The sequence below is a fragment of the Solanum pennellii genome, chromosome 9 (genome assembly GCF_001406875.1).
Source record: "Solanum pennellii chromosome 9, SPENNV200".
Lineage (NCBI taxonomy): Eukaryota > Viridiplantae > Streptophyta > Magnoliopsida > Solanales > Solanaceae > Solanum > Solanum pennellii.
The window spans coordinates 77,471,336-77,494,654 of record NC_028645.1 but is presented as its reverse complement, the minus strand read 5'-3'; the positions used below and the strand labels follow the sequence as shown (position 1 = coordinate 77,494,654).

At 33.9% G+C, this 23,319-nt stretch overlaps 4 protein-coding genes and 1 non-coding gene across 6 annotated transcripts; 1 reads left to right on the top strand and 4 right to left on the bottom strand.

Annotated features, from left to right (window-relative positions):
* Positions 1-7,145: 7,145 nt before the first annotated feature.
* LOC107029346 (protein tas-like) lies at positions 7,146-11,105 on the bottom strand. The gene is made up of 12 exons (XM_015230737.2): positions 10,934-11,105; positions 10,741-10,840; positions 10,499-10,607; positions 9,932-10,020; positions 9,711-9,767; positions 9,443-9,551; positions 9,229-9,330; positions 9,055-9,119; positions 8,171-8,274; positions 8,021-8,085; positions 7,766-7,820; positions 7,146-7,549 (listed from the first exon to the last, which is right to left on the bottom strand). The coding sequence occupies exons 1-12, from the start codon at positions 10,995-10,997 to the stop codon at positions 7,389-7,391; spliced, it is 1,080 nt and encodes a 359-aa protein (XP_015086223.1). The 5' UTR covers positions 10,998-11,105; the 3' UTR covers positions 7,146-7,388.
* A 5-nt stretch (positions 11,106-11,110) lies between these two features.
* TRNAA-UGC lies at positions 11,111-11,183 on the bottom strand. The gene has a single exon. It is a non-coding gene; the product is annotated as a tRNA-Ala (tRNA).
* A 284-nt stretch (positions 11,184-11,467) lies between these two features.
* LOC107029488 (histone H2AX-like) lies at positions 11,468-12,125 on the bottom strand. Its single transcript, XM_015230916.2, has one exon. It carries the CDS (start codon positions 12,055-12,057, stop codon positions 11,629-11,631), a length of 429 nt encoding a protein of 142 aa, XP_015086402.1. The 5' UTR covers positions 12,058-12,125; the 3' UTR covers positions 11,468-11,628.
* A 5,214-nt stretch (positions 12,126-17,339) lies between these two features.
* LOC107030900 (ankyrin repeat, PH and SEC7 domain containing protein secG-like) lies at positions 17,340-18,912 on the top strand. The gene has a single exon (XM_015232115.2). It carries the CDS (start codon positions 17,455-17,457, stop codon positions 18,877-18,879), a length of 1,425 nt encoding a protein of 474 aa, XP_015087601.1. The 5' UTR covers positions 17,340-17,454; the 3' UTR covers positions 18,880-18,912.
* Positions 18,913-19,015: 103 nt separating this feature from the next.
* Positions 19,016-20,794, bottom strand: LOC107030791 (putative ankyrin repeat protein RF_0381). 2 transcript variants are annotated; one of them, XM_027919544.1, is made up of 2 exons: positions 19,915-20,794; positions 19,016-19,845 (listed from the first exon to the last, which is right to left on the bottom strand). In XM_027919544.1, the coding sequence occupies exons 1-2, from the start codon at positions 20,678-20,680 to the stop codon at positions 19,298-19,300; spliced, it is 1,314 nt and encodes a 437-aa protein (XP_027775345.1). In that variant the 5' UTR covers positions 20,681-20,794; the 3' UTR covers positions 19,016-19,297. The 2 variants fall into 2 exon arrangements, with proteins under 2 accessions (XP_027775345.1, XP_015087530.1); XM_015232044.2 differs by having other exon boundaries at positions 19,016-20,793.
* Between the last annotated feature and the right edge of the window lie 2,525 nt (positions 20,795-23,319).

The window sequence follows — 23,319 nt, the reverse complement described above, 5'->3', positions numbered from 1 at the left end:
CATCCCCCCCCCCCCTTCATTTCTCAACTCTTTTTCTTCATTTCTTTTCTTTATAATCAAATTTTCTCCCTTATTTCTTCTTTTTTACCAGATTTTGTTCCCTTTTTTCTAATATTTTATTTTATCTTATGGAGTGCCACGTGTTATATATATATATATATATAATAACGTAATTAATTTATTCAGATATATCGAATATGAAAGAGAATGATACCATTTTAAATTTAAAAAAAAAAGAGAATATATCATATATATCGTAACGTAATTAATTTATTCAGATATATCAAATATAAATTAAAGGAGATGACACCATTTCAAAAATTGAAAAAAAACTATAATATTATTATAAAAAAAGATTTTAATACGCATATAATAACAGTTGAAATAAATAAAAGAAGTAACGAATAATTAAGGTATAAAATTACCAAAAAATAATTGTTTAAATGTGTTTTTGTCAATCTCTTCAATAAATATGTGTTCCCTTTTTATTTTACATGTATATGAAAAATGTACACTTCTAACAACCGCCCTAGAACTTATCAAGCTACTTTTTAATCCAAAAAAATAGGTTTTTCTTTTTTAAATAAATTTTAACATGGTGAGTTTATATTTTATTTTATGGCAAAAGTTGGTCCTTTATTTGGAACATAAGTAACCTAACCTCAATTAATTAATAAAGCAGCAAGAGCTATTTTTAAAATTGGTTAGGAATTAATGACATTTAAACTAATACTATTTTATTTTAATTAGTTTATTATCAAGCAAAACTTGTTTTGGAGTATCTAGCTGAGTTAGTGTTTATGATGAAAGTTTCACTTAATATATAAAATGTTCTCCAATAAAATTAATTTTATTTTCGATTTGAATCATTTGGTTAAAATGGAGCAAAACTAATGAAAGAGTTGGTTTTGGTTCATGTGGAATCAAACTAAATGGAAGATGAATTAATATGAATATTTGGTAGGAAGATAATTAGTACAAAATACAAGTCAAAGATTGTATCTTGGTAGGTGAAAGTTAGGCAAACCATAAAATGGTTTGCTATCTTAACCTTGACAATTTTGACACATAGTGATGTCATGGATGACATCAATAGGATGAATTTATTCCTATAAATAGGTAGCTCTTAATTCATTTTCAAATCATCCTTTCACTTGCCTTCTCACCTTCTAAGGCATTGTGTTCTCTCTCTTGTAGTATTTCACTTATATTCTTTGTATAGTGAAATAAATATTGGTGCAGTTGTTCTTTGGTGGACGTAGGATCATTTTGATCCGAACCACGTTAAATATTGTTGTTCTTCCTTGTTCTTTAGTTTCACGTTTCCGCTAACAATTGGTATCAGAGCAAGGTTCTGTCTGAGTATGCTCTGTGGTTGCAGCACAGTCTGAACTTCCACATCAGAAAAGGATTACTTTGGTTTTCTGTAGTTCCAAATACATTGTAGTAGAAAAGGAAGAACAAGTAAAAAAAAAAAAAGTTCCATGAAGTTTGAAATTGATAGATTTAGTGGGCGCAACAACTTCAATATCTGGAAAATCCAGATGATAGCGTTACTGCGGAGGGAAGGTTCAATCCATGCTATTGACGGAAAGTACCCCGATAAGATATCGGATTCCGACAAAGAAAAGATTGAAGGAGATGCATTGAGTGCAATCCAACTGTCCCTTGCACCTAACGTACTTTGTGAAGTGAGTACAAGTACCGAAGAGACGGCCAAAGAGTTATGGGAAAAGCTGGAAGGGCTTTACCAGGACCAGTCAGTGACAACAAGGATGTTGTTACAACGGCGTCTTCATACATTTAAGATGGATTCAGGTACTTTGTTGCAAGACCATCTAGATGCGTTCAATAAACTTGTGATGGACTTACAAACTGCTGGAATTAAAAAGGACGAGGAGACACTTGCATGTTCTTTACTATTTTCATTGACTTCAAAATATCGTGATATTGAGAATTCAATGATGTATAGCAAACAACCTATTAAACTTGAGCAAGTGCGGCAAGCACTAAACTCTTGTGATGTGCGGATGCATTTTGAAGGAGACAAAAGTGACGAAGCTAGTGGACTCTTTGTAAGAGGTCGTACTAGCCAAAAGGGAAGGAGCAAATCGAAGTACAGATCAAAGTCTCGTGTGAACAAAAAGAATGCGGAGTGTTGGGGCTGTCACAAGAAGGGGCACTTTGAACGAGATTGCCCTATGTCGAAGTCCAAAGAAAAGGCGAGTGCATCCATTGTTGAGAAAGTACATGATAATGATGATGATTATGTACTAACAACATCATGCAATAATGGAGTCTATGACAACAAATGGATCTTAGACTCTGGTTGTACTCTGCATATGACATTCCGAAAAGATTGGTTCAGCAGCTATGAAACAAGCAGAGGAACTGTATTAATGGGCAATAATGCAACTTGTAAAATAGTTGGCATTGGTTCAGTTCATGTTCGCTGCCATGATGGAATCATGAGGACTATTACAGAAGTCCGTCATGTTCCTGATCTAAAGAAGAATTTGATCTCCCTGGGTACTTTAGATAAACAAGGCTATAAGTACATGAGTGAAGGAGGAACTATGAAAGTGACTAAAGGGTCTTTAGTCATGTTGAAGGCCAAGCTGGAGGATGGCCTCTACACACTTGCGGGAAGCACCATTATTGGCTCTGTAAATGCATCTACAGTGCAGTTATCTAATGATGACAAGGCAAAATTATGGCACATGAGACTAGGCCATATGAGCGCACGAGGATTGGAGATGTTGAGCAACCGCAACCTTTTGAATGGTGAGAAGATCAGCACACTTGAATTTTGTGAGCACTGCGTCTTAGGGAAGCAGAAAAAGGTCAGCTTCAGCACTGGCAAGCACAAGACGGGAGGGGTGCTAGACTACATCCATTCAGATTTATGGGGTCCCTCTAAGCTTCCATCAAAGGGAGGAAAGAGGTATCTTCTCACATTCATTGATGATTTTTCACGAAAGGTTTGGGTGCGTTTCCTGAAGACAAAAGGTGATGCTTTTGAAGCATTTAAAGAGTGGAAGATTTTGGTTGAAAATCAAATTGAGAGGAAAATCAAGTATCTTCGCACGGACAATGGCTTGGAGTTTTGCAGTGAAGAGTTCAATGATTTCTGCAAGGTTCATGGGATCGCAAGGCATAAGACGGTCAGGCACACACCACAGCAGAATGGAGTTGCCGAGAGAATGAACAGAACTCTTCTTGAGAAGGCTCGTTGTATGCTCTTACAAGCTAAGATGTCCAAAGTATTTTGGGCTGAAGCAGTTCATACTGCTTCTCATATTGTCAATCGGTCTCCAGCATCAGCGATTGACTTTAAGACTCCGAATGAGGTCTGGTCAGGTGAACCCTCTAACTATTCATACTTGCGAATATTTGGGTGTCCAACTTATTATCATGTTAATGAAGGTAAGCTTGAACCAAGGGCTAAAAAGGCCATATTCGTAGGGTATGTTGATGGAGTAAAAGGGTACAAACTATGGTGTTTGTCTTTACTCAAATTTGTAGTTAGTAGAGATGTTACCTTTGATGAATCCTCTATACTTGATCCTCGTAAAGTTTCTATGGAGTTATCTAGAAACGAGAACAACGAGCAGGTGGAGCTACCGGTGGAGCTTACCAAGAAACGGGATCAAGAGACTCAAAGTGATGAGTCAAAAGATGCAGAAGAACTTGCTTCCAATGAACCATACACAATTGCGAAGGGAAGGGACAAAAGGCGGATACGGAAACCGGAACGTCTTATAGAGCAAGAAAATCTGATTGCACAAGCGTTCGTAGCTGCAGAAGAAGAGATTAAGGATCTCGAGCCCTCTTCGTATATTGAAGCAACTTCTTGCAAAGATGCTGCACAATGGCAGTTGGCCATGATGGAAGAGATGGAGTCTCTTCACAGAAATGAGACATGGGTCTTAGTTAAAAGGCCAAAGGGGATGAGGACAGTTGGATGCAAATGGGTCTACAAAAAGAAAGAAGGTATTCCAGAAGTGGAAGCTGCTAGGTTCAAGGCGAGATTGGTTGCAAAGGGTTTCAGTCAGAAGGAGGGAATTGACTACAATGAGATCTTTTCTCCAGTCGTGAAACATAGCTCAATTCGCGTGCTGCTAGCATTGGTTGCACAATTTGATTTAGAGCTTCAACAGCTTGATGTCAAAACTGCTTTTTTACATGGTGATCTAGAAGAGACAATCTATATGGATCAGCCTGAAGGTTTCCTAGCTGAAGGAAAAGAAGACCATGTATGCCAACTGAAGAAGTCTTTGTATGGTTTGAAGCAATCCCCTAGACAGTGGTACAAGAGGTTTGATGCATTCATGACTACACATGGATTTTCGAGGAGTGCATTTGATAGTTGTGTGTATCACAAGAAGATGTCTGGTAACTCTATGATTTATCTTTTGTTGTATGTTGATGATATGCTTATTGCTGCTAACAACATCACAGAGATAAATATTTTGAAGAAACTGTTGAGCAAGGAATTTGACATGAAGGATCTAGGAGTTGCAAAGAAAATCCTTGGAATGGAAATTTCAAGAGAAAATGGTGTTGTACATCTTTCTCAGAAGAGGTACATCCGAAAAGTTCTTGAAAGATTCAATATGGATATGAGCAAGCCTGTAAGTACACCTTTAGCTTCTCATTTCAAGCTTTCAGAGTTACAAATGCCTCAATCTATGGATGAGGTGGAGCATATGTCAAAGGTTCCTTATGCGAGTGCAGTTGGTAGCATTATGTATGCTATGGTATGCACACGTCCAGATATTGCCCAATCTGTAAGTGTAGTAAGCAAGTACATGGCAAATCCAGGAAAAAGGCATTGGGAAGCTGTCAAGTGGATATTGAGATATCTCAAAGGAGCTCCTGATGTTGGCCTAACCTTTCGGAAAAGTGAAGGTATTTCAATTCTCGGTTATGTTGATTCTGACTATGCAGGGGATCTTGATCGAAGGAGGTCCACAACTGGATACATCTTTACTCTCGTTGGCAGTGCCGTTAGTTGGAAATCGACTTTACAGTCGATTGTCGCTTTGTCTACAACAGAGGCAGAATATATGGCAGCAACGGAGGCAGTGAAAGAAGCTATCTGGTTGAAAGGTTTGGTGGCAGAATTGAGTTCAGCTCAGCTTAAATCAATTCTAAAATGTGATAGTCAAAGTGCTATTCATTTGATTAAAAATCAAAGATTTCATGAGCGCACCAAACACATTGATGTCAGATTTCATTTTATTCGAGATGTCGTAGAAAAGGGAGCTATCAAGGTTGAGAAGGTTATCACAGACGATAACGCTGCAGACATGTTGACCAAAATAGTCCCGCTTGCCAAGTTTGCACACTGCAAGGACTTGGCGGGAGTATGATGCAACTCTAAGAGAACAACTGCTAGGTGGAGCTGGTATGTTCAACAAAGGTTTGATTCTTCTTGTTTCTTACAATGGGATTGCCCAGTAAGCTTAGAAGTTTTGGCCGGAGTTGTTTATACGCATGCTTGGAACACAAACCAAGGTGGAGATTGAAAGAGTTGGTTTTGGTTCTTGTGGAATCAAACTAAATGGAAGATGAATTAATATGAATATTTGGTAGGAAGATAATTAGTACAAAATACAAGTCAAAGATTGTATCTTGGTAGGTGAAAGTTAGGCAAACCATAAAATGGTTTGCTATCTTAACCTTTTGACACATAGTGATGTCATGGATGACATCAATAGGATGAATTTATTCCTATAAATAGGTAGCTCTTAATTCATTTTCAAATCATCCTTTCACTTGCCTTCTCACCTTCTAAGGCATTGTGTTCTCTCTCTTGTAGTATTTCACTTATATTCTTTGTATAGTGAAATAAATATTGGTGCAGTTGTTCTTTGGTGGACGTAGGATCATTTTGATCCGAACCACGTTAAATATTGTTGTTCTTCCTTGTTCTTTAGTTTCACGTTTCCGCTAACAACTTTCAAACGACCGATGCATTATTTAAGCAATGATATATAATAACATATCTAGTATACGTCTCGCAAAGTATATATATAATCAAATGAGTAGACAAACGGCTCCTTAGTTTCCGGTTGTTCCCTAAAGGGCAGTAAATAATGTGTAGTATTCTAGAACACCTAAGATAAACAAAACAACCAACACAATTATCCCATATTGATCAACAAGGATTATGGTGGAGCGATAAATATTTTTTTATTTTTAATTAAAAATTTCAAATTCTAGTTCTCAGAAATATAGAATCACCTCGGGGAAAAAAAATTACTTCATATTGAATAAAGTTACAACTAAAAAGAAATATGTATTATAATAACTAAAGAACACAAAATACAATTGAGAAATAGAAACAACAAGCTAATAACAACTAGAGTCCTTAAAGCGAAACTAAAAAGGTTAACCGAAAGGAAGAAGATCGGAAAATATAGAGACAGATAAAAGGGGATAAGAAACTGATTAAGAATGAAGATGACGAGAGAATCAGACTTTTACTCAACAATTTGCATAATTTCCAAATCACATACCACTACCCTTTTTGATCGAACCGTCCCACGCCCACTTCTCAACCTGAATCCCAAATTAACCTGATCCTATTGCTTTTTTTGGCCCAATAGCTCTTGTCAGTTCAATAACTACTTTCCTAACCCTAATATCCACATCATGCTGGACTTGGTTCATAACAATATCTCTTTCTATGTTTGAGTAAGTTTTTCAATTCCAACAAAATTTAAGTAACTACAATACACATGTTTAATTTAAGAAAACAAAATTTAACAATCATCTTTTATTATTGTGTCAATCAAACTAAGACGATTAAATTGGAACAATGAGAATATCATTTTTATACTTATAAAACATATGGAAAAAAATCTTTTTTTTTTCTTTTCAATTTATAAATGGTCATATGAAATCATTTCTAACTCAACGTCATTTGGATTGCCGTGTTGAAATATACAATCGTGGAACAGTTAATAGTCCCTGATTCTATTTTTTCATTATAGATACAAAGCATCAATCACTGGGGGCCAAAATCTACGTTGTTTTCACATATGATTGTCCTTTTCACACATTATTGCAGTGTAGACAAATAGATCATACATTTGATAGGTTCAATTCAATTGAATCCATCATTTTGACAAGGAATGCAGCTGAAAATCACCAATCTATCGATAAATATTAAATTCCAAATTCATAATTCAATGGTAAATGTTATAGGACCTTAAATGTTGAACAAATCAAGTTAAAATACTAGATGTTTGTTTGATGGTAGATTAATATATCTCCATCAGTTATCAATGATTAAGTTCTAATGTTTCTATCTAGAAATCATAATCTGCAGCAGTTGTACATTTTAACTTGCCTCTTTACGAGCAGGGACATTGATATGATTATGGACAAGGGCTCGGAAACCTCGAGTGGACCTTGTTGATCTCGATAATAATCTCGGGGCTGAGGTTGACCTTGCATGCAGCAAGAACCTCTTCAAGCTGCCAAACTTTTGTGGCTCCAAAAACAACACTAGCCACGAGAGGGTGTCTCATAATGAAGGCTGGCCAAACAATTCAAAGTCAAGAGATATGTAGTATATATCAAAATCTGTACTAATGCTCAGCAACACAAGCGAGCATGTCATAGACTCAAACAAATGACTATCATGCATAATATTTCAGTTTTAGTTCATTAGGATAGTAGCTAGAAAGGCTTATCTATGATCAGTAGAGGATAGGAACTAGAATAGGACTTCGGAAGAAGATTGTTCATATACCAATTGCCAGAGAAACCGGATGAATGCCATATCTGCAAGCAATCTCTAGGTATGACTGAAAAAAAGTGAAATTCATGATTACAATGGTGAATGTAAATTGTATGTCATAACAAACTAGTAAATAATTAAGCGAAGGAAGTAGCTAACTACTGGAACAAACATTAGAGGTCATATTTTACAGAAGAGTGTCTGCCCCCCCCCCACCCCCACCCCAAACCCCAAACAAGACAGCTTTAGGAAGAAGAATTTCCTTACTTTGGCAGCATATAAAACATTAGATTTTGACAGGTCGTATCTGGACTCCCCTTCCTTATATCTCCCTACCAGAAGTTAGAGATTAGTATAGTGAGAAAAAATTTATAGGCATTAGTTAAATATTCCAATAAAACTGGCAACCAGTCTGACCTTTAAACAGATTTAAACGAGCATTAGATGGACCACCATCCTCGGCAAAGTACTTCCCAGATAGTATGCCCATGGCCAGAGGGCTGTACGCCAACAGGCTTATCCTAGAGACATTCAGCAAGAAAAAAGAAAAGAGGTCATTACCAGCAGTCAATTCCACAAACATTTCAACTTAACGTACAGATGAACCTCATCTTTGTCAACAGCTTTTTTCCCAGTAATTTGACAACAGGCAGGTTGTTATTGCAACAAGCAGCCACATTGAAGAGAGATATTATCAGTTGAAAGACCGATAGATTCAAATCCTAAAAACATGTCTTTTTTTCTTCTTTGATTGGTTCTCCGAAAGGGTACATGAAAATCTCTATAAATATGCTAAGATCAAATAAAGATAAAAACTAGCAAAAAGAATCATGGTCAAGGTACTGAAACAAGCCCAGTGAGCTCCAAGGACAGTAATCAGATTGTTCAAACTTATCTTGCCTTTGCAGGAAAAGCAACAGCACGCAATGACATGCCAGTATCACCAAAAATAGAAAGCTTTCACTGTAGCTATAGAGGATGTTAAACAGTGCTAATACAGTTTAAGCATAATACAGGAGTTATTAGATGATACAGTCCGAATGTTAAAAATAGATTGTTGGGGATCAACAGATTAACATTGTGCTTTTCTGACACGTTCCTTTTAGTTTCATATGATCTTGTCAGCAAATTTAGGACCAGTATATGTTTATTAGAGTCGCCATGGTTCGCAAACAATATCCTAGATGGTTCACAATGCACCCTCTTCATTTGCAGAAATTGGATTTTATAGTACAGAAAGCAACACCGCATTCCCAAATAAAATGCCTATCCCAAAGTTGTCCACACAATCCAAGGATTACCTCTCATTGTGACAGCATTCAGCCATAGCTAAATCAAAATTTCGACATAACAAGTTGTATGCATTCTGAAAAGAAAGAAGCCGAATCAAGCGTTTATATTGGTGAAGAAACAATAGTTGAAGGAGGCAAAGACAAAAAAGTCTCAACATAAAACAGGATTGAGCCAAAAAACACCTGAACAGACACTATCTGAAGATTCCCTGCTCTACTTTTGGCAACTTGTTGGAATTTCATAATGCCATATGGTGTTTCGTTACTAAGGCCAATGTATCTGATCTATAATTTGAACAGCCAATAGGAAATAGCCACCAAATTTATGAAGTTAACATCTCGGCCTTCATGAGGAAAAGTAATTAGTGAAGTTAGCATCTTTGCTGTCATGACTGACCTTACCAGCATCAACAGCTCTTTTTAGCGCATCAAGTTGTTCCTCGAAACCTACTGGCGTATAATGTCGTAGGGGATCATAGTCAGTTTCTCCAAACATAGGAACATAGCTGCCAGAAAGTTTAAAATGGTGAACATCAGAGTTGACGTTTACAGTTGAAGAAGAAAACGTCTTAAGATATCTGTTTAAATTTTGATAAATGAACTTTTTTCGAGTGTTTACATCTGTGAGAAAACAATGCCACAAAATGTAGGATTTATCTACAAACCGATCAGGCCAGTGAATTTGATACAAGTCAATGTAGTCCGTCTTTACACGCAACAGGCTGCATCAATTCAATAAGGTACCTCATCAGAAGCAGTACAAAAATATAAACATAGCAGATAGAGACCACTTTATTGTCAAAATCATGCCTCTAATGCAGTCAAAACAGAAACTGAATGGGCAATGTAAAGGTAGCAGAAACCAAAAACAAGAATTTACTCAAACCTATTATCAATTGCCTCAGTTATGTTCTGAGCATCCAAGCTTTCTGGTCCATTTCGAATCCAAGACATTTGTCCAGATGGTCCACTGACCTATAACAACATAGTTGTGCAAGATATCAAAATGCTATACTGCAGTTGGAATAAGATCCCCAGCTCCAAACAAGAAAAATGAAGATAAGGGAACATACTTATAACTACATGTTAGAAAGAAACTTTCACAGCTAACAACATAAATTTTACTCCTTATAACTCCGGAAAAGCAAGAATGTGTCTCATAATGCTACTGATTTCAAAGTATTCAATCGTGCCTCATAGACGGCTAGGCATAGATAAGTGTTAATTTCTTGCATAATCAACTCCTTTGTCACATTTTAGTACCATAAATGCCAGATATATTCTGGAAGATCTAGCCTATTCAGCCAAATTATCCTAACTAGTCCTACACATCATACTCAAACATGCTGATGCTTAAACCCAAATTCGACCTTTAGGAATAGTAACACACAAGTGCATATCTTTCATCTAATCTTTAGGAAGAATTGCTGATCAGAGCTAATGAATAGAGAACCTTAGTGGCGAAAACAACACTATCGCGAGGGACATTTCTTTCTCTAATCCAACGCCCAAAATACTCCTCACTTCTGCCATGAGTTTCTGCACGCTGGGGTACTGGATACCTGTTTTTCGTTGATTTTATAAAAGAATAAATCAACAAAACGGTCTATAAATCTCCTGCATCCAATCTACTTCACAATTATAATTTGACTAATTTAGTATCGTTAAGAGGAGTAAAAAAGGATTGACGTCTACATTTCAGCAGAATCAAAGAAGTTAATTCCGGAGTTGAAAGCTTTGTCGAGCAGTTGAAATGATTCAGCCAATGTGTTTTGCTCACCGAAAGTCATGGTTCCTGTGAGAATGACAATAAACTCAAGGCCGTTAAAGAGAGTGCATTTACTGGATGTTACAAAATAAATACACAGGAATTAAACAAAAGTTTAACCTAAACAGAGTCTTGAGACGGTCAAATCTGGAGCAAGGTTGAAGAGAGGAACTGCAAAGGCCATTAGTGACTGCACAGAAGAAACTCATAGAATTTGCAGAATAAAGCGAGGGAGCAAAAAGACGATATGGAGAAGAGATAAGAAAAAAAGTACTAAAAGAGTGGAAAAAGGAAAAATGGAGATGCAGGGGATCGAACCCTGTACCTCTCGCATGCAAAGCGAGCGCTCTACCATTTGAGCTACATCCCCTCTGTCATTAAAAAGTAATCTTTATACATATACATTGGCAAATACAGTGTTATTTTATGGTTATGTTAAACACAATTTACATCAAATAGCTCAATCATTTTACTTGTTGCATAATTCCATTTGAAAAATCAATCGGTTCAGTTCGGTTTTGAATCGATAAATCATTATCAATAAATTAATAACTTTTTTCTATTTGATTGTAAAAGAATATATTTTAATTTTCATGGCATTGTTAAATACTTCAAGATTTGCTTTAGCAAGGAAATATAAAAGTCGAAGCAACATAAACTAGAAATTATAAGAAATCTATTAATCTTTCATAAATTTCTACATTATCCATCATAAGAAAATGAGGAAACAAACTTGCAATTCACATATGAAAAAACTCCCAACTAATTAACCCTAAAAATCAAAATTCACAACCCAATTCCTCCTAACTCAACACCTAAAACTCCTGTGAAACAGAGTTGATTTCACCTTTCCCTTTAACAATCTTCTTAGGAAGCAAATTCTGATGAATATTAGGCAAAACTCCACCATTAGCAATAGTAGCAGATCCCAACAACTTGCTCAATTCATCATCATTCCTCACAGCAAGCTGTATATGCCTCGGCACAATCCTGTTCTTCTTGTTATCTCTCGCAGCATTCCCAGCAAGTTCCAATAACTCAGCAGTGAGATACTCAAGCACAGCTGAGAGATACACCGGTGAACCAGAACCAACTCGCTGAGCATAACGACCATTCTTCAAAAACCGAGCAACTCGACCGACGGGGAATTGGAGACCCGCTTTTTGAGATCTAGAAGTAGATTTTGAAGCTTTTTGGGTCTTTCCTCGACCGGCAACAGATTTAACTGCAGTAATTGAAGGCATATTGATTGATTCAAAGGAAGAAGAGAAGTTTTTTTTGTTTAAGAATTTGAATTTGCTTTGCCGGTAGATATTTTTCAAATTTGAGTTTTCTTTGGGTTTATATAGAGTTAATTTGAGTTGTTTGATTGGTTCGTTGGGTTTCACAAGGATCGCCAACGTGGCATTTCTTTTTCCTTTTTTTTTTTAGTTTTCATGCTGAAATCGGATTGGCTGATTAGTTTTACTCGGATTGCCAACCTGGCATCTTTTCTAACTTTCATTTATTTTTTTCTTTTAATTAATAAAAAGTCTAAGGAATATTAATAGGTCTATAATCCAATCTACTTTTCCATTATTATTTTCTACTAACCTTAAATCTTGATATATACTTTTTTGTCTCAAAATATTTATTAATTTTTGTAATTATTGACAATGTTTTTTTTTTATTTGACGCTAAATAATAGTTATTCTTGAATATTACAATCACCTTAATTATGATACATAAATAAGGATATAATAATTAAATATTTTTTCTAATTAGTAATATTATATTTTTTAAAAAAAAAGAGCAAAGTAAAAAATGACAAATATTTTAAGATAGAGAGACTTTATTTGATGTCTTAATTAAAAGTAAATAGTCCAAACTTTGATTGTCCTAAAGTATCAATATTTCTTATCAAATAAATAGAGACTTGGCATATTGAAGCGGAGATAATAGATACATTCATTGTATTAGATAGGAGATGCAGGATATTTAAATGTCGATACATTTGTTATATAATTGAATACTCTTTTCATTTTGCTTCTAATAATAATTATTCTTGGAAGTAATAAATATTGATTAATTCGCATAGAAAATCTAAATAAAGAGCATATACTCTAATATTTTGATTGTTGAGATTAACTCTTTTTTATTTATTAAAGAGAGATTAAAGAAATAATGTTTATCGAAAAGATATTGACATTTTAAATTATTAAAGATAATAAATAAGAATATGATAGTCAAAATATGTTTACTTTTTTACGGGCAGTGTATATATCAAATGTGATAGAATAAATTAATTCGGAGAGAGTATTTCATATCGAGGTGTCGTAAATTTCTTTAAAACACTTTTAATTATATCAATTAATTATCAAATATCAATAGTGGTGCGGCGTAGATGAACTAGAGACTTGCATTTGTAGTCTTGTGTAATAAAAAGTTATTACTGAAACTTTAAGGTAAATTTTATGAAGTAATGGTTAGGCCGACTTTGTTGTTTGGGCGCATTACTGGCCAATGAAGAACTTTTATGTTCAAAAGATGCATGTCGTGAAAATAATGATATTAAGGTGGCTGTGTGGTATACAATAAGTGATAAGATTAAAAATTATAATGTTCGATATAAGGTGAGGGTGACCTCTGTAGTGAATAAAATGAGAAAAGCGAGATTGAGATGGTTTAGACATGTTAAGAGGAGACGCGAAGATACCCCAGGGATGAGGTGCGAGAGATTGGTTGGTTATAGTAGGAAAAAGAAGAGGTAGAGTTAGACAGAAGAAGTAATGAGAAAGGTAATTAGACAAGACATGGTTCAACATATATAAGGTTGACACGACCTTAGATAGGAGGATGTATATTAGGGCAGAGGTTAGCAGGCAACGACGTGTTGTCTTGCTTTTTGAGGACTTAGGTGTTTGTCATCGCACTAGCTATAATATTATAGTCGATTTTTTATTGTGTTCGGATTGTCGCATTATTTTGTTGTTTTTGTTCTCTTTCTTGCAGGATTTGCACTCTTTCTCTTGTTAGTTGCTATGTTTTTTTCTTCACAGTGTTTTTACTTTTTTGTAATTGGATTTGCTACAATTAGAGTCGTCAAAATGGGCTTGACCCGTAAGGCCATTCCAATTCAACCCTTGAAATAAGTGAGGTTCGGCTTAATTTTTTTGGCCCATTTAAAAATGCGGCTTTTTAGCCCGCCCCCATTAGGTCTGTTGGCCTCGTAGGCCCAGCCCGCAAGCCTCAGATGCCAGCCCATGGGCTATTAATTTTTTAAAATATTTTTATATATTTTTTTAATAGTGTTTTATTTGTCAAGATTTTATCAAAAAAAAAATTTAAAAATAAAAAATTAAGTTTTTTGCAATATCATTTTGTATGGTGAATTGTAGATGAAGATGAACTTCTTAAGGAAACAATATCACATGTTGATTCAAATCTAATCGATGGTGGAAGCGGAAGCGGAAGGAGAAGCGGTATCGTTAAACTTTAATTATCATGCAATATTTAGCAAATTAGATTTGTTAAGCATTTGGGTTGCCTTGTGTTGTTGGAAATCATTTAAATCAGCTAGTTTTTTGTGAGAGAAATGATGGAATGATCAACATTTACTCGCTAAATCTTACGTTGGCTATTATGTATTTTTGTAAAAATTCACCGAAGTGTGTGATTTATAAATGAATTTTTGTATGAGTTAATGTTGTGTTCATAGACGTCAATGTCCGATACACTTTCTAAGAGAGTAATATTGTTTATTTTTTTGTTGAAGGGTCAACCCGTCCCAACCCATGACCCGCTTAGGATTTGGGTTGGGTTGCTATTTTATAGGCCTTTTAATTAAAGGGAAAATGACAGAAATTCCACCTCTAAGTGATCTTATTACCATTATCCCCTATTAATTTTAAAAATTTCCAAAATTCCTTATTTTCACGCATCAAATTAATTAATGTATCAACACATCAAATTAATGTATCTAGTTGCATGGGATTAATGTATCTCGTGCATCATATTAGTGTATCATGTATAAAATGTATATCAGATTAGTGTATCATGGATGAAATGTATATCAGATTAGTGTATCATGGATGAAATGTAATGTATCTTACTTAACGATTAATGTATCTCGCGCATTAGACTAATGTATCAACGCTTATATTATTGTATCAATTTGAGAAATTTCTGTAATTATACACTTATAAGGGACAAATAGTACTTTTGCTTTAAAAGTATGTGATTTTTTTTCATTCGCCCATAATTAAAAGGGACAGTCCACCCCAATCCATTTAACTTTCTAGCCCGTTATGGTTGGGTTGGGTTTGTACCAACCCATTTGAAAGCTCTAGCTACAATTCTTGAGTTAATGGTCTTTCGGAAACAACTTCTCTAATTCTATGAGATAGTGATAAATCTACATATACTCTAATATTCCCATATTCCACTTGTCCACTAAATATGTCGTCATTGTTACCAAATACCAATAATTAATAGAATTATTTTACACTAGGGGTGGGCATAAACACCGGAAAACCGAAACATCGAACCGAACCGAAATTTTTCAGAATTTCGGTTTTGGTATTTCGGTTTTCGGTTCGGTATTCGATTTAATTTTTTGTATTTTCGATATTTCGGTTCGGTTTTCGGTACATATTACTTTGGAATTCGGTATTTCGGTTTAAATCGAAATATTATATTATAATTTATAAATTATATTATATTTAATAATTATTAATATTAAATAAATTTTTTAAAAAAAATAAGAAACCCTAATACAAGAAGTTCAAAATACATTGTTTGTTGCTTATTATTGTTTATTATGAGTTCATGAAAGACTTTATTGTTACTTGTTAGATTGTTATTATGTTGTATTTGTGAAGACATTAACTACAAATCTACAATGCAACTTTTGTTTTAGTGTCATTGTGAATTTCAAATTGTGTGTTTTAGTGATATTGTGAATTTAAAATTTGCGGTGTTAATGCCTAATGACATATTGAAGATTTGAATAATTGATATATTGAAATTTGGTAGTAAATTAGTAATGCACTTCTTTGATTTATTGTCTATTTTTACTTTTTAGCCCATTAAGTTGAAAAATCAAACAAAAAATTAAAAAAATTATAAAGTTTAAAATTTTAAAAAGCCCACTAAACAGGCCCATTAAAAAACCGAATTAAAAAACCGTTCCGAATTAATAAAAACCGAACCGAATTAACAAAAAACGAACCGAACCGAAATATTTCGATTCGGTATTCGGTATGCAATTTACAAAAACCGAAAACCGAAAAAACCGAAAAAAAAACCCGAACCGAACCGAAATACCGAATGCCCACCCCTACACTAACATAGCACACCCTCCAAAATCCAAACAAATGTTTCACATGCAATATTTTAATCAATATTATAAAAAGTGTAGCGTAAGGTAAAGCGTTTTACTTCATACAAGATAAGACGTTTGAGTTGTAATTAAGTATAAAAGTTTTAAAATTCTCAAAATTGAATTTTAAAAAAAGAAAAAGTAAAATAATAAAAGCTTGATAGTTCTAACTTGTAAAAGTCATTCTAACTAAGAGACTGAGACAAATAAACGTGAAAATGTAAATTTGGATCGTCTAGTTATTTTTAGGAGGATATTCAAATGATTTTAACCCTCGCGATATTCTCAAATAATATCATTTGACTTACTTTCCAGTCTCAATAATATTTTTCACATATCAAATTATGAACTACCCATTTAAAAAAAAAATTGTTTGAATAGGATTCGTTACTTTAATCATGAATAACAATTAGTAATAAGGTTTTCAGTGTTGGGTATTGAAAAAATCTTGCTAGGAGAATCATCTTCGAATAAGTCATGTGGAGCACGATTTAAATTTAATCGAAACTCCAATATGGCCTTCGAACATTGAGTGAGAAAAAAAATAATAAAAATAACGTTTTCAATGACGATTTTGATTTGGGTTATATGATTTTTTTCCTTATAAACAAAGGATCAAATTAATAACAGCTATTAGTTGAGATGTTAAGAATCAAGCTGTTTCAATCTGCATAGTAGTAGTTGACCAATTACTTAATTTTTTAATGAAATTAAATAATTGGTCATCAAAAAGTGATTTTTTGTCTTTTAGTCCCACCAAATTTGTAGTATCAGTCCATGATATATGCCTTCCTAGATTCCCATTTGGTTGTGTACGTGTAGACACATCATATATGCTAATTTATATAAGATATCACGTAGTATATATGTGTCTATTCATTTGATTTTATAAAAATTTATGTATATACATCCAAAGTTGGAGTTTGTTGAAGTCAAGTTAATTAAATGATAAGCTTTTATGTGTTATGCAAGAGCTCCTATCTCCTCGGAGAAAGAACAAGTTTCATACATGACATTTCAAGTTTATTATCTCCCCGCCCAATAACAGAAAGGTTGTGCCTGGTCAAACATGTATAAAATGGAGTAGTTGATCCTCTGTCTCTGATTCCAAAGTGACAATGACACCTTCCTACTCTCTACAACAATCACCTTAAAAATATATTCAGATGCAAACAATGTTAAATAAAATACTCAAAAGTTGCCATCAGCCATTTTGGTATCTTCATATATTACTCTTATCAATCATCATTAATCAGTTTGTTATGATTCTTTCAGCTCAATCATGGACAGACTTGTTAAGCCTGATTTGGATGAACTCAAACTCTGTTTCATCAAAGGCCAAAAGTGTTGTGCAGCTTTCAAATTAACTAATCTTATGCACACCATGTCTGTTGCTGTTGCTCTTTCTACTACCAACCCTTCTCTTTTCTCATGCTCACATCCATTTACTATCATTCCTCCTCTCTCAACAGCTTCTTTCACTCTTTTCTTGACTAATTCTTGTGATCAACCTCCTGTTTATACGCCTTTAGACATCGTTGTAGTTAAGTCGTCTATGCTTCCTACTGGTAAAGCAAGTGAGGATGATCTTCGCCGTCTTTTCTCAAGAAGTGGACGACATATTTTCAAAGATGCCAAGATTCCTATTTCCCTTGTTGGTCCACAAGTTGTTGAGTTTCTTCTTTCATCCAAGAATTTATTGGGTGTTAGTTTACTTCTCCCAAAAGCCTTGTCTTTGTGTGATGGTTGTCAGCTTGATTCATTGCTTAAGTCTGCTGCTAAGAATGGGAATTCACATTGTATTTCAGCTCTGATTGAGGCTGGTGCTGATGTTAATATAAGGGACTCGGGTGGGGACTCCGTTATGTCACTAGCTGTGAAATATGGAAATCTTGATTCTGTTCAGTTGCTGATTGAGTCTGGTTATACTATTGACAACTCTGTTGATAGGTTTCTGCATTATGCAGCTGCCACGGACCGTGTAGACTTGATAGAGATTCTTTGTTTGGGTTATGCTGATATAGATTTGAATTCAATTGATTCACAAGGTAGAACTCCCCTTCATATAGCAGCGTATCACGGGCATGTTGAAGTGATTCAGTTTCTTGTATCAGTAGGGAGTGATCCAGATTTATTAGATTCTCAAGGATGGACTCCTTTGCACTTTGCTGCTCAACAAGTCCATGTTGAAGCAGTTGGTTTCTTACTAAATCATTCCACTTTTGCAAAGTATGTTGTCACGAAACAAGGGAAGACTTCGTATGAGGTTGCTACCGATGAAGGCCATTCTGAATTGTATGATGTTTTACAACTAGGAGACACTTTGCATAGGGCTGCAAGAAAAGGGGATGTTGCTAATATCAAGAAATGTATCACTGAAGGGGCGAATGTGAATGGAAAGGATCAGAATGGTTGGACTCCTTTGCATAAAGCAGCTTTTAAGGGTAGAATCGAAGGGGTAAAGGTATTGGTAAACAACGGAGCTAAGCTTGATGTCGTTGATGATTGTGGACACACGCCGCTTCATCTTGCTATTGAGGCTGGACAAAAAGATGTGGCTATGTACTTAATTACACAAGGTGCCAAGGCTATTTTGAAGAGCTTCAAAACTATAGGACAGAATCCATGCGATTTCGAGAATTTCAAGAACCATCCTTCACATCTACCTACTGCAAATTTGTATCATGTAAAGCATGAAACAGCTTGAAGTTGTTAAAATAATCTTTTAGACTTATGTAAAGGCTTTGTAAACTCCTCTTATGTTTTCTCTGCAATTTGTATAATCTGAAATGCCTTGAAATATTAGGACCTAGCAGAAATTATACTTTCATTGTAAACCAAACTGGAAATATTCAAACTAGGACATATATCCTTTCAATTGATCAAATACTAAATTCACTAGTTCCAATTCAGAAGAACTCAAGATTTTCGAGTTCCAAAAGTTGGAAAAAAAAACTGTTTTCTGAATTTTACAACAACAGAACATAATTGCCTCCGAATTGTTCAAGTTTATTCGGATTATACAAATTATAGATGCAAGCAAAAGACGTCTACAAAAACTTCTGCTGTAGCTAAAAATATACAAGAGCGATCTCCAAATTGAGTTAAGTCTACTTTGCTCTTCACTATACAAAGTTGTAAGTATGTAAATGTCCGAAATCACAAGAAACCACTTCTTTAGCTTTGAAGCTCTTCAAATTAGCCTTAGCACCTTGAGCAATCAAATATATCGCCACATCCTCTTGTCCAGCCTCAATAGCAAGATGAAGCGGCGTATATCCAACGTAATCAACAACATCAAGCTTAGCTCCGTTGTTTACCAACACCTTTGCCACTTCAACTCTACCCTTGAATGCTGCTCTATGCAAAGGAGTCCATCCATTCTGATCCTTTCCATTCACATTCGCCCCTTCAGCGATACATTTCTTGATATCAGCAACATCTCCTTTTCTTGCAGCCTTATGCAAAGTGTCTCCCAATTGTAAAACATCATACAATTTAGAATGACCCTTATCGATAGCAAGCTCATACGCAGTCTTCCCTTGTTTCGTCACAACATATTTAGCAAAATTGGAATGATTTAGTAACACACCAACAGCTTCAACATAGCCTTGATTAGCAGCAAAATGCAAGGGAGTCCATCCTTGAGTATCTAACCTATCTGTATCACTCCCTACGGAAACAAGAAACTGAATCACTTCAACATGCCCGTGATACGCTGCTATATGAAGGGGAGTTCTACCTTGTGAATCAATTGAATTCAAATCCATATCAGCATAACCCAAACAAAGAATCTCCATCAAGTCCACACGGTCCGTGGCAGCTGCATAATGCAGAAACCTATCAACAGAGTTATCAATAGTAAAACCAAACTCAATCAGCACATGAACAGAATCAACATCTCCATATTTCACAGCCAATGACATAACGGATTCTCCATCCGAGTCTCTTCTATTAACATCAGCACCAGCCTCAATCAGAGCTGAGATACAATGTGAATTCCCATTCTTAGCAGCAGACTTAAGCAATGAATCAAGCTGACAGTTATGACATGAAGACAAGGCTATTGGAAGAAGTAAACTAACATCCAATAAGTTCTTGGATGAAAGAAGAAACTCAACAACTTGTGGACCAACAAGGGAAATAGGAATCTTGGCATCTTTGAAAATATGTCGTCCACTTCTTGAGAAAAGGCGGCGAAGACCATCCTCACTTGCTTTACCAGTAGGAAGCATCGATGACTTAACTATAACGATGTCTAAAGGCGTATAAACAGGAGGTTGATCACAAGAATTAGTCAAGAAAAGAGTGAAAGAAGCTGTTGAGAGAGGAGGAATGATAGTAAATGGATGTGAGCATGAGAAAAGAGAAGGGTTGGTAGTAGAAAGAGCAACAGCAACAGACATGGTGTGCATAAGATTGGTTAATTTGAAAGTTGCATAACATTTTTGGCCTTTGATGAAACAGAGTTTGAGTTCATCCAAATCAGGCTTAACAAGTCTGTCCATGCTTTATTTTACAAAGAATTTTGACAAACTTAGAAGAATGGTTTGATATAATTTGATTAATAATGTGAATGATATGATAATTTGATTAGAAAAAGATGAATGCTAAGAGGATTGATAGTGATGTAATGCTAATTTTTTAGTAGTATTTGAATATTATATGTTACATTGTTCTCATCCGAATGATACAATTACATTTTTTAAATAAGTGTTACTGGAGCTCAATTAAATCTGAATCAGATACGACATGACTCATTTGGTGGTAATATTCCCAATAGAATTTTCTTCATACTCAAGCTCGAGCATGAGACCTCAATTAACCATGTTGAACAAGTTGTTAGGATTCATTCGGACCCTCTTTCAGTAGAAAATATTACTATTTATATATAATTAAATTTTTATCTATATATATATATAGTGAATATCGAATTCGTTTTAGGTGATTAATGTGGAAAGGAGGATGGTGTCACAGTCACTTTGTAAATAGGGACAAGAAGAATGAGAATAGAATTTTCAATATTTAGGTGTAAAATATTGACAACTTTTTAGGGTTGCGTCATCTACAAATTGGATTATTAGCAATTTTTCTTTTTAAGTTTTTGATTGATGTAACAACTCCATTAATTTGTTTGTTCATTGACCAGGACCACCCAAAAATATCGAAGAATACACGTTATTAATATTGCATATTCGTTGACGGGTTAAGGATTTAAATTCTATCTTTAAATTTTTTAATATTGAACATAGTGATTTTTTACAAGTGTTTTTGTAAAAAACTAAAAATATTAAAATCAGATGAACTTAAATGTTTTAGAGAAATTATATGATGAAAAGGTTTCATGTGAAGTATCAAAGTTTTTTATTCCTCCAATTTGCAAGTTTTGTTACCAATATTATTTACAATTAAAGGTGTGTATTTGAAAAGAAAAATGCTTAGTAGAGTGATCATATGAATTTATCTCTAAGCTACTCAATTAAAAATTAAATGGTCATTTAAGATATTATTTGAGAAAAAAACTCTTAATCGAGTGATCATATGAATTATGAAACAATGCAACCATTTTCTTTTGTTTGGGTACATTTTCTAGGCTTGACATGACTTGAAAATACATACATAATTTAGTATTGACCTAAGTTGGAATATTCACATGACTTGTTAGTTTGACAATTTCCCACCTTAGTATTGTTTGTTCATTGATTTAGTTTCCTTTTCCATTTTACCTTTTTTACGAAATTCAATTTTAAGATATTTCATTTGAATATTGAAGCTATATCTGAAAATTTTGTAATCCTCTTAAGAAATAATAAATTAAAGATAACATTTTCGATTCATAATAATTATTGTATAGTTTTCATGAACTAGAGAAATGACTTGGGAACTGAATAGTTAATATTAAAAATAAAACAAAAGAATCGTTCCTATCTTATAAGTATTAAAGTTCACTAAATAAATAATAAATCTCTAATTTAATAAATTGAAATTAGGTGTGATAGAATTATATATTTGAGCCTATAATAGTCAAATTTTGAATTCATCTTTGCTTTATGAAAAGAAAAACGAGTAGATTAAGAGGCTTCCATGAAACTTCCTGTGGAATCATTATAATGCACTACGTTAGTGTTTTGTTATGATAATATATATTCTTATTTTTTTTATACGCAAATTAGAGAGAGTCTGATATTAAAATAGACATTTTTTGAATTTGAGATATCAAAAGGGATCTTTTTTAAAAACATATATCAAAACGGATAATTCACCTATTTGTGGGCTAACTATGACTAACATATTTAACTTCGTCATTCTTCGGTTAATGTGAATTTAAAATTTGTATAATTCGATGGTTGTATAAATTTAGAATGTATAATTCAGTTCTTGATTATATAAATCCAGAATTTATACATGCTAAATTTCCATGTTTGTATATTTGCAAACAAAATATACAAATACATTTCTAAAGAAAAAAAAACTTAAACATATATATATATATATATACATACACACACACAAAATATCTATATACTTACAATATTTATATATTTACAAGCGAAATATACAAATTGCAATCTTCATAGCAAAAGAAACTATTTAAAGTTCATAAGTTTTCAACTATTTCATTTATTTATGTTTAAAGAGAATGTCATTATGTTAAATATTCAGGGGAGATTAGGAGGATTTCATTTCCATCCCTAGCTCAAAAACTTACTTCCCATTGAGTTTCTGGTAAATAGTTTTCATATTGGGAAAATAGCGTGATTAAGTAAATTTATATTAATTAATTAGTTATTATAAGTATGATTTGTTATAATTATTAGTTGCGACTAATATTAATTATTAATTTAAGTGGGCTGACTTTGAGTTTGTATAATTAGTCATGTTTGTATAATTCGTCACATTTGTATAATTCACGACTAATAATTCTTCGTTTGATTTGTATTTGTGCATGGTGATTTATATTTGTATATGACGATGATTACCTTTGATTTTTCAATTTTGTCATCATATACATTGAATCTTTTTTTGTATAACGTTATAAAGTTTGTATAAACGTGTAGTTTTCGAATGTTGTAACTATACAATTTATATAATATAATTTGTACTGTTTAAAGTTCATATGTTTATTTTTTGTATCAATTCATTATTT

Excerpts from the sequence above, each read along its gene's own strand:
- LOC107029488 (XM_015230916.2), bottom strand. The coding sequence starts at position 12,057 with ATGCCTTCAATTACTGCAGTTAAATCTGTTGCCGGTCGAGGAAAGACC.
- LOC107030900 (XM_015232115.2), top strand. The coding sequence starts at position 17,455 with ATGGACAGACTTGTTAAGCCTGATTTGGATGAACTCAAACTCTGTTTC.
- LOC107030791 (XM_015232044.2), bottom strand. The coding sequence starts at position 20,680 with ATGGACAGACTTGTTAAGCCTGATTTGGATGAACTCAAACTCTGTTTC.
- LOC107029346 (XM_015230737.2), bottom strand. The coding sequence starts at position 10,997 with ATGGCCTTTGCAGTTCCTCTCTTCAACCTTGCTCCAGATTTGACCGTC. Across the intron at positions 10,841-10,933 it reads CGTCTCAAGACTCTGTTTAG|GAACCATGACTTTCGGTGAG; the intron begins GTTAAACTTTTG and ends TCATTCTCACAG. Across the intron at positions 10,608-10,740 it reads TTCTTTGATTCTGCTGAAAT|GTATCCAGTACCCCAGCGTG; the intron begins GTAGACGTCAAT and ends AACGAAAAACAG.